This window comes from Microcaecilia unicolor, chromosome 1, assembly GCF_901765095.1.
Source record: "Microcaecilia unicolor chromosome 1, aMicUni1.1, whole genome shotgun sequence".
In the NCBI taxonomy this organism is placed as follows: Eukaryota; Metazoa; Chordata; class Amphibia; order Gymnophiona; family Siphonopidae; genus Microcaecilia; species Microcaecilia unicolor.
Genome location: NC_044031.1, coordinates 515,642,125 through 515,655,563, shown reverse-complemented (window position 1 = coordinate 515,655,563; position 13,439 = coordinate 515,642,125). Strand labels below are relative to the sequence as shown.

Below are 13,439 nucleotides of genomic sequence, written 5' to 3'. Positions count from 1 at the left end.
CTTGGTTTTAAAACCAAGAATTCTCGTCTTCTTTTTTTGTGTCTTAGCTATATCAGGAAATAACTGGACCTTGGCTCCAAAGAATATTGCATCCATATGTCTGAAATATAGTCAAAAAATGTTATTTCTGTCTGCAATGAAGCTACAATGTAATAAATTTAAAACGAATTGGAGAAAATTTTTCTTCACTCAACATGTAATTAGATTCTTTGCCAGAGAATGTGGTAAAGGCAGTTAGCTTAGCGGAGTTTAAAAAAGGTTTGGACGGCTTCCTAAAGGAAAAGTCCATAGAACATTATTAAATGGACTTGGGGAAAATCCACTATTTCTGGGATAAGCAGTATAAAATGTTTTGTACTCTTTTGGGATCTTGCCAGGTATTTGTGACCTGGATTGGCCACAGTTGGAAACAGGATGCTGGGCTTGATGGACCTTTGGTCTTTCCCAGTATGGCAATACTTGTGTACTTAAGTATGTACCTTCATAAAAACAAGAATAGGGGCTCAGTAGCCCCAACACCATGCCTCCTACTCCAGTAAGAACACCAAGAGTGGCTTGGAGGGGCATAATTGATAGGGACGTCCTCGCAAAACATCCTGGTGGAGGGGCAGGGAAATCCCGTATTTTCGAAACAAGATGGGCATCCATCTTTCATTTCGATAATACGGTCATGGACGCCCAAATCTTGTCTTTTAGGTCATCCCTAAAGATGGTCGTCCCTAGATTTGGTCGTTTTTGATTTTTGGCAATAATGGAAACCAAGGACACCCATCTCAGAAACGACCAAATACAAGCCCTTTGGTCATGGGAGGAGTCAGCATTCGTAGTGCACTGGTCCCCCTGACATGCCAGGACACCAAATGGCACCCTAGGGGCACTACAGTGGACTTCAGAAATTGCTCCCAGGTACATAACTCCGTTACCTTGTGTGCTGAGCCCCCCTAACCCCCCCCCCCAAAACCCACTACCCACAACTGTACACCACTACCATAGCCCTTAGTGGTGAAGGGGGCACTTAGATGTGGGTAGAGTGGGTTTCTTTTTTTTTTTTCTTTATTTATAATCGTTTTACAACACTTTTTACAAGCATACACTTGTTAAACAGAAATACAGCAGATGCTAACATGCTAATGAAGAAAACATCATATCATGAAATTAAAGTCAGCTTTCTTAGACCAGGGGCGTAGCCAGCCTTCCGTGGGAGAGGGGTCCAGAGCCCGGGGGGAGGAGGCACATTTTAGCCCTCCCCCCGGTGCCGCCCCCCCCCCACCGCCAACATTGCCGCCCCCCCCCCCTCCCGCCGCGAACCCGCCGCCGCTGCAGCCTACCTTTACTTTTGCTGGCGGGGGATCCCACTCCCCGCCAGCCGACGTCTTCTTCTCAGTCCTTCCTGCTCTTCAATGTGTTTGCTGACGTCCTGCACGTTGTACGTGCAGGACGTCAGACTCAGAGAACTCTCTGAGTCTGACGTCCTGCACGTACAATTACGTGCAGGACGTCAGCAAACACATTGAAGAGCAGGAAGGACTGAGAAGACGTCGGCTGGCGGGGAGTGGGATCCCCCGCCAGCAAAAGTAAAGGTAGGCGGCGGCGGGGGCAGGTTCGCCGGGAGGTGGGTCCTGGGGTGAATCTGCGGGGGCCCCGGCCCCCTCAGGCCCCACGTAGCTACGCCACTGTCTTAGACCACATTAAGCGGGAGGCATGGCTGAATCATAGGAGATTTATCATAGGTAAAGTTCAAATATATTAAAGGCTATGTGTGATTCCTCACCTATATTACAATTTCCAACATTATTTTAACTTTTTTAAATCAAGAAAAGCTTTTAATTGCTCAGGTACATAGAATATATACTTCATGTCTTCAAATTGAATCAAACATTTACATGGGTAAGCCAGGAAAAACGTTCCCCCGAGTTTCAATACTTCCTATTTCATAGCCAAGAAAATCTTTCTCCGTTCTTGAGTCAGTTTAGTTTAGTAATATCTGGGTAAACCCAAATTTTTCCTCCTCCAAAAAGTTCTTTTGAATGTTTAAAGTAAAGTCTTAAGATGGCATTAAGGTCTTGTTCAAACACAAAAGACACAAAAACATGGCTGTCTCCATGACGTTTTCTATCGCTTGCACCAAAACGGCAGATATATTATTCATATCAATATTTTATATCTTCACCATCTCTAGTTTCTCCTTCATTCTTCCCTGGATTCTTAGGCAAATAAAAGATCTTGTTAATAGGAGGAATAAGCGTCCTGTGGAATTTTCAAACAAATATCTTCTGAATAAGTCCATAGGCAAAGTCCCAGGAACTTTAGGGAAGTTCAAGAGGCGAAGATTCAAACGCTTATTAAAATTCTCTATCTGCTCAATTTTTTTATGGAGAGACAATTTATCTTTAACCCTAGTAAAGTTAGTCTTGAAGCTGTTTCACTTCATTTTGAATTTGTTTAACCTGAGTGGAAAGATCTTCCTTTACTGATTCCACTGTCTTAACCAAATCTTCAAATTTAAGATACAAAGCAGATACCTCACCTGAGGATTTCTGAAGAGTAAAGTCCATCTTGTTAAACATTAACCAAATCTTTCCGAGATTTACCTCTGTTGATGTACCCGAGACTCCGATTAACCCTCTACTACTACTACTTATCATTTCTATAGCACTACCGGACGTACACAGCGCTTCACACTTGAACATGGAGAGACAGTCCCTGCTCAATAGAGCTTACAATCTAATTATGACAGACAGACAGGACAAGTAAGGGATAAGGGTTAGGACAGACAGGACATATCAGGGATAGGGGACAGTTGAAGGTTTAGGAGTTAAAAGCACCCTCGGGCCTCACTCTCCAGTATCCTTTGCTGCGACATGGGACGCTTGCCAGAGAGCTCACACGCTACACTTCTGGGTACAATGGGTTTCTGGTGGGTTTTGGAGGGCTCACATTTACCACCACAAGTGTAACAGGTAGGGGGGGATGGGCCTGTGTCCTCCTGCCTGAAGTGCACTGCACCCACTAAAACTGTTCAAGGGACCTGCATACTGCTGTGATGGACCTGAGTATGACATTTGAGGCTGGCAAAGAGGCTGGCACAAAATATTTTTAAAGATGTTTTTTGAGGGTGGGAGGGGGTTAGTGACCCCTGGGGGAGTAAGGGGAGGTCATCCCTGATTCTCTCTGGCGGTCATCTGGTCAGTTTGGCCACCTTTTTGTGCTTTGGTCGTAAGAAAAACAGGACCAGGTAAAGTCGTCCAAGTGCTCGTCATGGACGCCCTTTTTTTCCCATTATGGGTCGAGGATGCCCATGTGTTAGGCACGCCCAAGTCCCTCCTTCGCCTCCGACATGCCCCTGTGAACATTGGTCGTCTCTGTGACAGAAAGCAGTTGGGGATGCCCAAAATTGGCTTTCGATTATACCGATTTTGGCGACCCTGTGAGAAGGACACCCATCTTCTGATTTGTGTCAAAAGATGGGCATCCTTCTCTTTCGAAAATGAGCCTGTTGGTGGCCCCAATAAAACACTTCCAACCCCCAGCAGAGATAGTAGGACTCAGTGATTCCAACAAAACACCACCTTTTCCTTCCTCTTTCCCCTTTAAACTATATTCAACAACATCTTCCTCTCCCTGTCTCTTATCCTCTGCACTTCTCCTCACTCTTGTCTCCTATCCCTTCATCCACACTCCACTGCACCTTATTCTGCTGTCCTCCTACATCCTATCTTCCTATCCTAACACCACCCCACATTCTCCATTCTTCTTGCCTTGTAACCTGCACTTCCCTCACTGTGTCCATCACCCCCTTCTCCTCCTTTTACCCCATACCTCCTCTTTCTTTCCATCCTGCCCTAATCCTAATCCCATCTCTTCCACTGTTGCCATCCTAAACTATAACATCTGTACCCCTTTTTGTCTCATTTCTTTTCTTACCATTACAAAACACATACCCCCACTCCAAACTCATCTCTTTTTGTTCCACTGCCCCCTTCTCTCTTTCCACTCCTGTAAGAGAAATGCTGCCTCTTGCTGCTTTTTGGAGACTTGAGTTGACTAGGTTGCCAATTTTTTAAGGGCTAAAACTTCACCACCTGCTGCACCCAAATTCGGCCCCCCACTCTATCCTATGCCCTTTATCATTTTTATTGTCCTTACTGTACCTTTTCTAATTCTGCTATATCTTTTGTGAGATGCGGTAACCAGAATTGCACACATTGTTTGAAGTGTAGTTGCATCATGGAGTGATACAAAGGCATTATAACATTCTAATTGTTGCTTCCATTCTTTTCCTAATAATTCCTAACATTCTATTTGGTTTTTCAGCCACCACTGCACACTGAGTAGAGAGTTTCAATGTATCATCAGTGATGACATCTAGATCCTTTTTCTGGGTGGTGACTCCTAAGGTGGAACCTTGCATTACATATCTATATTTTGGGTTCGTCTTTCTCACGTTTCACTTTGCAGAAGAAATCTTGGACCAGTGGAGGGAAGGGGGAGGAGCGGAAAAGGTAATGGACAGGTGCAGGATCCAAGGAAGGGAAGGAAAGGGACATCTGTTGGACTTGTGTGTGTTGGTGGCGGGGCAGGAGAGCTGCTGGACTGGCAAAGGGGGGGGGGGGTGTAGGTGCACACATAAGGGAAGGAAAGAGAAGTGTGAGAGAAACAGTTCTGCAAATTTGACAAAAAATAAATAAATGTAAAACGATAAATGGCAGTGTCATGGCAGGGCTGGGGATTGAAGGCCCTGACTGCATACCACTGGTTCAGCATTGTCATGGAGGTTAAGAAATTCATCGCTAATTCATGAAACATGGTATCTTGGAAAGCTCTTGCTTTGCTGTAACACCACGTTGTGTGTCCAAGTTGGTTGATGTAATATTTGCAGTATTCTCATCCTTTGTAGATAAATGTTGTTTTGCCTTTTTGCAAAATACTGTACTCTCCCTTGATTTCCGTTTACGACGAGCACTCTCAATCGCACAATTTTAACAAAATTTATACTAAATAGTAAATTAATAATTTAATCAAATAATATAACTAAATGTTCTAACTTACCATCAAGCACAAACATGTACGTTGCACTAGCTACTTGCTGTTAACATTATTCAACTAGCATTGTAAAGAATTGTGTCCAACAGCCATGCATAACAATGTGTGACTTATCAGCACTTCTGAAAGACTTCAGAAAGACTTCAGACATGTAACCCAAGGGGTTTATATATATATTTTTATTTATTTATTTTAATCTTACCTGGGCTTCCAGTTTGCTGTTTTGGCCATTACAGGCCATGTTGAATGTTCCTAGGGAGAGCTGGGCATTTTGGTGGACAGGGGTGCCAGTTGTGAGCTCCAGGGGCGTGCTGGCGGATTCAGGGGTATTCTGACGCTGTCCTAACAATCCGGGATTCTTTGGGCCCGTTTTGGGACAGTTTGCAGTGGGCATTGGTGGCCAGGGGATTCCGGAGCCAGTCACAGCTCGACGCAAATGGGGAGAACCAGCCAGGGACCCGGCAGGAAAGTGGCCGGCTTTCGGCCTAGCCTGCCAGGAGGGGGATGGACTGAGCATGTGCAGAGTTTGCACATGCTCAGTCAGTCCCTGGAGATCCAGTTAGGCCTAAACCAAGCCGGGAGCTCGATTTTTAGAGCTGCCCAGCCGGAGTTCCAGGGATTTTGCTGGTTTTTGGGGTCTTTTTAGTTTGGACCCGATTTTTAAGGAGGACCATGGGGACTGGAACCAATGGTGGTCACCAGGTTAGGGGAGTTAGGTATGGGGTCTGGTGGCCCAAAACTCTGCTTAGTTTTTTTTTTTTAATTTGTGGGTTTTGGGACTTATGTTTATGGAAATTAAGGGGTTAATTGGATTTTCATTCATTTTTTTTGTAATTATGGGTTTTTGAGAACCTCTTGACATTTACTGGGGGGAGGGGTTAAAATTTGGAAAAAAAGTTCTAAGTAGTGGTTTTCACGGGGGGGGGGGGGGGGGCTTAAAAGGGGGTCTCTGCCGGGGTTTGGAAACAAACCTTCGACGGAGCAGGTGTTTGAGGGTTAAATAAATCTTTGCAAAGTATTTTAATTAGTTTGGAGATTTTTAAAGATGTTTTATTGATGAAAAATGTGGGACGTCGATTAATAATAGTTATTTTTGAAAAGTGAAACCATGGTTCTGTGGGTATGGTAGTTCATGATTGTTTTGGGATTTTGGTGCAGTTTGATATATATTTCACTTTAAAATTTGGTAAATGGTACTTTTTCCATTATTTCCTATGGGAAAAGTTTAAATCGAAATGGAGAATCAGTTTGGTTTGATATAATTCTAAGTGTCTGTAAAAAAAATATGGGTTTTAAATGGACATTTTTATTGGCCAGGAGACGTCAAGTGTTCAAGCTGAGTCTCTGTTGCCTTAGCAACAGCTTGTCTGTCAGTTGCTGAGAAGGGCAGAAGCAGCTGATGAGTAAGGATGTGTTTTGTGTGTGTCTGTGACAGAAAGAGAAAAAGCATTTCTAAAAGTATTTTAAGGGAAATTATAGTGTCAGGCAGGGAAACTGTGACACTGTGTTAAATGAGAATATTTACACAGGAGAGTGTAAATAATTCTTGTGAGAGATTGTGCAGTACTGAGTGCTGTGTGTTGCAGTGAGAGGAAAGATGGTTTAAAACAGCTTTAAAAGAAGTTTTAATGTTGGGAAGAGAAAGTGAGTCACAGTACTGAGTGTGATATGGTGTGTTGTTTGTATTCTGGATTACCATAGGTAAATAAATAAAATAGAATCAGCACAGTTGCTTGACAGTAGTGCTGAATTAATTTCAAAAGGGGAAAGGCCCTAGTTTAAGTCAAAAGAAGCGAGTAAAGCGAGTTTTTTTTTAGAAAAAGAGGTATAGTTTTTATAATATCAAAGGGAATTACTAAGATATGTATGTAATTGTGTTCTGTGTGTTAGTATGTCGTATGATATACTGACAGAATTTCAGTGAGACACCGTGTGCACTTTTATTTGCCCTTCCTAGGTTAGGGAAATAAAAGTATAGCAACAGGCCTGGAAGTAAGGGTATATTTAATTAATTTTATTAGAATACTTGGCCACAGTATTTTGAGTATTATTTAATATCACGTACTGAAAATTAATTAACAGTGTTAGGAAGTTAGGGCTTTGTTTCCTAATTTATTTTGAGTAAGATAGGTTTAGGAAGAAGATTTGGAAGAGGAGAGAAGAGAGAAACAGTGAATAACAAGTTCCTGAAAATTCTTTGGGCCCCCACGCAGGAAAGAAATCAGCACTCCAGACTTCATAGGGAGAATAATAATACCAGCTACAGCTAAGCAACTTTGCAAGAGAACTTTGATAAAGTAAATACACAAGGAAAAGACTTACTGGTACACTTACCTGAGTACAAGCTGGGTCTTCTAAAGAGGATCCTGTGAATACACAAAACATTCACACAAAGAATCAAACTCTTGCTAATTGCAAGAAATCTAAAGATTTAGGCCCAGGTGCACTAAACTTTAATGACCCTTTAATGGCCCTTTAACGAAGAAATTTTCAACCGTAGCATACATTAAAGGCCATTTTCCGATGACGCTAGCAGCTAACGAAAACGGAATGCAAACGAGTAACTACCATTGCAATGTGGACAATTCGGGATGCACTAACCATACCGACGATTGCACCAAATCATTTACCGCGATATATTTAACGTGAGGTCAGAGCTGTCGTTAAGGCCTGAGCTGTCAACTGTTCAGACACGCCGCTGCTCCCCGCTTCCCCCTGCAGCATAAAAATCCAAGCTGGCATGTTTACACGTGGCTGGTATGTTTACACGTGTCTCCCCGCTTCCCCCTGCATAAAATAGAAAAAAAATCAAAAACAAAAAAGGATCAGGAGGGGGCAAAGGCACTCGTCAGGAGCGTCCTGTATGGATGGCCTCCCCCCCCCCCCCGAGGTCCCCGCTGCTCCCCGCTTCCCCCTGCATTAAAAAAATCAAAATTTTAGCAGCCCGACCCCCTCCCTTCCTTTCTCTCTACTTTCTCCCACAGCTCTGCCTCCCGCCATCCTCCGCCCCGTGCCCCGCCCCCTAAGGTCATCGTCGCCGCTACCCCTACCACCGGGCCCCCCTCTGCTCTACCGGGTCCGCGCAGCGCCTCTCACCTCTGTGTGAAGGCGCTGCACAGGCAAGAAGAACATCTGATCGCCGCCGAGTCTTCAGGACGTATCTCCTTCCCTGACCTGGGCCCGCCCTCGTCTGATGTAATAAGCTTTTTGTATGCATTTGCATATTTTGCATCATATTGCTGGGTAACCCATGGTATCCTATTAACATGTGTTATATGTGTTAGTGCCCTTTAACACATATTTAAGGGGCAAATTAGTGTTGTAAACCTAGAGATCCTAACAGTCTATATTTACCCTAGTGTGAGTTTTATATAGGGGCATTTTAGGCAAGGTTACAAAATTGTGATTTAATTTGCAATAGCAGCGCCTCCATGTTGACTAAATTTTCTGAATTTAGATCAATGAAATAGCTGGAAATTGTGACTATTTTAAAGCAGGCTAAGGTTAGGACTTGTCTATTTAGACACCTTTTTATTGAAGGTTTTGCAAAGAGTGGTTTGGATTATCTCCCCTATTTTGATGGTGATAGCCTCATTTCCAAAGGGTCATTTTCCTGTAGTGCTAAAATATGTATATTTGATGTGAAAAAAGCAAACAGACTTAAATGATCCTAATGGTTATAAGCCAATGTCTAATTTTTTGTTCAGCAAATATGTATTGAGAAATTAGCTTTTCATCAATTATAGGACTACTGTGAAGAGGTTAGGGCTGTTAAATCAGGGTTCTAAAAGAGTCATAATACAGAAACAGTATTTTTAGTTACTGTCAATACAGTGTGATTAGCAGCTCACAGGTCAGGACACCTTGCTGATGCACCTCAGGTTTTTACTGCACTTTAGTAAAATGTCCTCTGACCTTTTTACAAAATCTGTGAAGCAATATGAAATCATATTTTACTTGCATATGTACCATGATGAGAGCTAGTGAGTATAGGATCTAATATCCATTTGATCACAATGTTATTTTCTGTTTTGATCTAGTTTTAAATGTGATGGATTTAGAGGGAAATACACCGCTTCACTGGGCTGTGGAGAAAAACCAGCTAGAAAGTGTGAAGGTACTTCTCAGCAGAGGAGCTAACCCCAACATTTTGAACTATTATATGATGGCACCTCTTCATAGGGCAGTCCAGTTATGCCACAACAAGACAGTTGAGGTAAGTCTTCATTCCAACCACTTGTTTGTTTATTTGTTTATTTATTTATTCCATTATTTAGCCTGTCCTCCCAACAGCACCCAGAATGGTTTACGGAATTGCATTCATAATATAATAAAACAGTAGAACATAAAATAAAATTAAACAATGGTTGTAGCCTGACAAATTACATTTCAACTCATCAAATTGTTGGATTAAAACAAGTAAGTTTTAACAGCCTTTTGAAATCCCAAAAGATCATTAATAGATCTCACAGAGGGAAGAACCTTGTTCCACAACTAGGTCATAAAAGAGTAAGCTTGAGTGCGAGCACACTGTAACTGAAAGGATCTGGCAGGAGATAAAGAAAACGCCTCTCACTCTGAGAATATAACAGGGGAGTAGCCAGACACCCAATTTTGGGTGGGCCTGGGCCCAAGATGGGTGGGCAGAGGAACCTCGCCCCGTCCCGAAGGTGATTTGGTCTCTCCTCTCGCCTGCATGCCATATGGTCTCTCAAACATCCCCCCTCTCCCGTATACCTTTTAAATAGCATATTTTCACCAGCAGTGAGCAGCAACTAATACACACTTCTCATGTTGGTCCCACAGTCTTCCCTCTGATGCAACTTCCTGTTTCCACCTAGGCAGAAATACACCAGAGGGAAGGCTGTGGTGCAGGTGCAAACAGTATGTATCAGTCACTGCTCACTGCAGGTGAAGATCTGCTACTTACAAGGTACGCAGGAGGGACACTTGTTGGGAGTTTTCGGCTGGTGGGGCTTGGGGATCCCTGCCAGGCACATCATAGGTATGCTGCTACTGGGTGGGCCTGAACCCAAAGTGGGTGGGCCTGGGCCCACCCAAGCCCACCCTTGGCTACGCCACTGGAATATAATGATCACTTAGGAGTATAACTTTGCAGCTTATTGGAAACATATTTTAGTACCATGCCATGAAACACTTTAAACGCCAACACCAGCATTTTGAAAATACAACATTTTTTAATTGGAAGCCAATTACGTAGCTTCCCACTATTCCATAACCTGTGGGGTAGCTGTGTTCAACAACCAGCAGGTGAAGATAGAGAATACTGAGTTCACCAGCCTGAACAGGGTCAAGGCAGATACTTTATCTACTTCATTTTCCCAAAGAAGGAAGGCACCTTTTGTCTGTTCTTAAATCTCAAAGGTCTAAACTGCTACTTCCGTGTGTTCTGCTTTCGCATGGAGACACTAAGAGCAGTCATAGCTTCAGTTCAAGCGGGAAAGTTTCTCACCACCTTGATCTCAAGGAGGTGTACTTTCACATACCCATATGGCTGCCGCATCAGAGGTGATGGTATCCTTCCTTTAACACAACAAAACAACAGCAAAGGTGACAAAAATGGAGTCCAAATGATGAGCTTATAAAGGTGTGGTGATTTATTCAAGAAGTAACTCAACACAAATTCGTGTTTCAGCCTTCATCAGGAGTCTTAAAGCAAAATAACATACATAAAAAAGTATAGCAATAAAATAATAGCTATACAATGCATCAAAAATACATAAAAATAAATATTTAAATCTAGGTGGGAAATGACACCAATGGCATCATGTAGCTTTTAAATTACAATTCCTGCCCGCCATATAGTTTTCGCTAGTATTGATGTTCAATACCAGTACATACAGGATTGGTACATCCATGATTTAGGTAATCTGCACATTTTTTTGTATGAAGAATCATTTTACATGCTATTAAGTACATTTGTAAGATTATTGATGGATTTTTTTTATTTGCATGATTTCCATTCTTATTAGTGAACAGTTGGCTTTATAGCGTGCCTTTTAGTTTTGGAGCAGATATGCTTTTTAATCATGGCCCCCGCCAGCCACATTTTTTACTTGTTTTTGTATCTGAAGATATTACGCACAGGGCACTTGGATGGAACAGGAGTCTCGGGGGTTGATTAAATTGTTTGGAGCTCAGGGTAGTGTGGAATGCCTTTTGTGACTTTGTTCTTTTCTGGCGGGAACCCTAGTCCAAGTCTCCAACAATGCGATGGTGGTGGCTTATATCAACAAAAGCAAAGTAGAACCCATAGTCATCTGATTGTAATGGAGGCAGCTTCTCTCATGAGTTGGACAGAGAAAAATCTTCCCTGCTTGTGAGCAGCTCACATTGTGGGGTTCTTGAATATGGAGGTGAACTTTCTCAGCAGGTACTCCTTGGATCCAGGAGAATGAGAACTATCCAGCCACAAGTTTCAGCTGATAGTGGATGGATGGGATTCTCTGCCTCTGGACTTGATAGCGACGAAACTGAATGTCAAAGTTCTTCAGCCATTGGAAAGAACCTGGCTTGATGGGGGTAAATGCCCTACTGCAGCCCTGGCTGCAGACACACTTACTTCTTCACATCTTGGCCCATGGTAGGCCGGTGTTGAAAAGGATCGCATTACACCAGGGTCAAATAATTCTCATAGCCCCACATTGGCTGCAGAAGCCATGGTACACAAACCTGATTCGACAGCTGGATGGATATCTTCTCCATCTTCTGCAGGTACAAGGCCTACTGAAGCGAGGTCCAGTGCTCATGGAGGATCCATGCCTCTTTGGTCTTATTGAAAGTGCTTGGCTGAGAAGAAAAGATTATTCTGATTCGGTCATTACTACCTTGCTTCAGGCTTCGAAAACACTCTACATCCATAACATATGCAAGGGTGTGGATGACGTTAGAGGGTTGGTATTCAGAAGTGGACTGTCTCCCTTCTCTGCTCAGATCGCGCACCTCCAGACAGGTCTTCAGAAAGGATTGGCGTTAGGTTCTCTAAAAGTTCAGGTTGTGGCTTTGGCCTGTTTCAGAGGTAAACTACAGAAGACCTCTTGTGGCTTACCCTAATATCATTACATTCTTGTGAAACACTTGCAGCCTCCCTTTCATACACCATGTCCAGAGTGGAACCTTTAGTTCTTCAGGCTCTTCAGAAACCTCCTTTTGAGCTACTCTGGAAGGCTAAAGACAGCATTCTCGGTGGCTGTTGCATCAGCATGTAGGGTTTCGGAACTTCAGGCTCTTTTGTCCGGATTCCTAGAGCCTTTCTTTGCTTTTTTGAGGTAGGGGTCTCCCTGTGCCTGGTTCCTTCCTTTCTTTGGAAAGTAGTATAGGCATTTCATCTCAACCAATCTGTGGAGTTTCCGTCCTTTTGTAGAGAGGACAAAAAGACTTCCTTGAAGCTTCTTGATGTGCATACAGTCCTCATTAGTTATCTAGAAGTCATGGTTAAGTTTCTCAAATTGGACAGACCTGTGCTTTTTGGTAAGAAGAGGCTTGGCCTCATGGCTTCCAAGCCCACAATTGCTAGAAGGCTTATTAACTTGCAGGGTGGCTCTTCGGGCCTTGTGGGCTCATTCTACAAGGCGTACAGTGACATCCTGGGTGGAGATATTACTACTACAACTACTATTAAACATTTCTATAGCGCTACTAGACTTACCCAGCGCTGTACAAATTAACATGAAAAGATAGTCCCTGCTCAACAGAGCTTGCAATCTAAATTAGACAGACGAACAGACAGCTAGGGGTGGGGAAATTGCAGTGGTAGGGGTGATAAGTGAGGGCGTTGAGTAAGAGAGTCATGGTTAGGAGTCGAAAGCAGTAGCAAAGAGGTGGGCTTTAAGCCTAGACTTGAAGACAGCCATTGAATATTGAATATGAGAACTAAATTAAGGTTCTACTCTGGACACGGCGTGCATAATGGAGACCACATGTATCCCTCATGAATCTCACGATATTAGGGTGATCCACAAGAGACATTTTCTGTAGTCTCAGCCCAGGATGTCGCTGTACGCCTTGTTGAATGAGCCTGCAAGGCCTGAGGAGCCTGCTATCCCACAAGCAAATAAGCTGAAGCTTTGTAGTTCCATATAAGAGATAGCATTGTGTCTGAAAAGTTAACAATGTGATATCAGTTATGATGGCGCTTTCTTTGTAAATAACCCTTTTTGTTATAGCCATCCTGCAGTAACCCATACTTTCCTCCCTAGTTCTTCAGTATTAGCTACAGGTTCACACTCATTTTTTCCTATTTCCCTGTGTTTGTTTGCATTGTTGTTGATTAATGAGTAAGCGCACAATAAGCCTAAGGGCACAATGCTTCCTTTTTGCATGGAGCTCTTTTATTCAATACTGATATCACATTTTTAACTTTTCAGATACAATGC

General features: G+C 43.0%; 1 protein-coding gene across 1 annotated transcript in view; it reads left to right on the top strand.

Annotated features, from left to right (window-relative positions):
- The window catches only part of TRPA1 (transient receptor potential cation channel subfamily A member 1), a 197,215-nt gene that overhangs the window by 19,723 nt on the left and 164,053 nt on the right, over positions 1-13,439 (top strand). Inside the window, 1 exon segment of the mRNA XM_030190171.1 lies at positions 9,084-9,259. Coding sequence (XP_030046031.1) covers positions 9,084-9,259 — 176 coding nt within the window.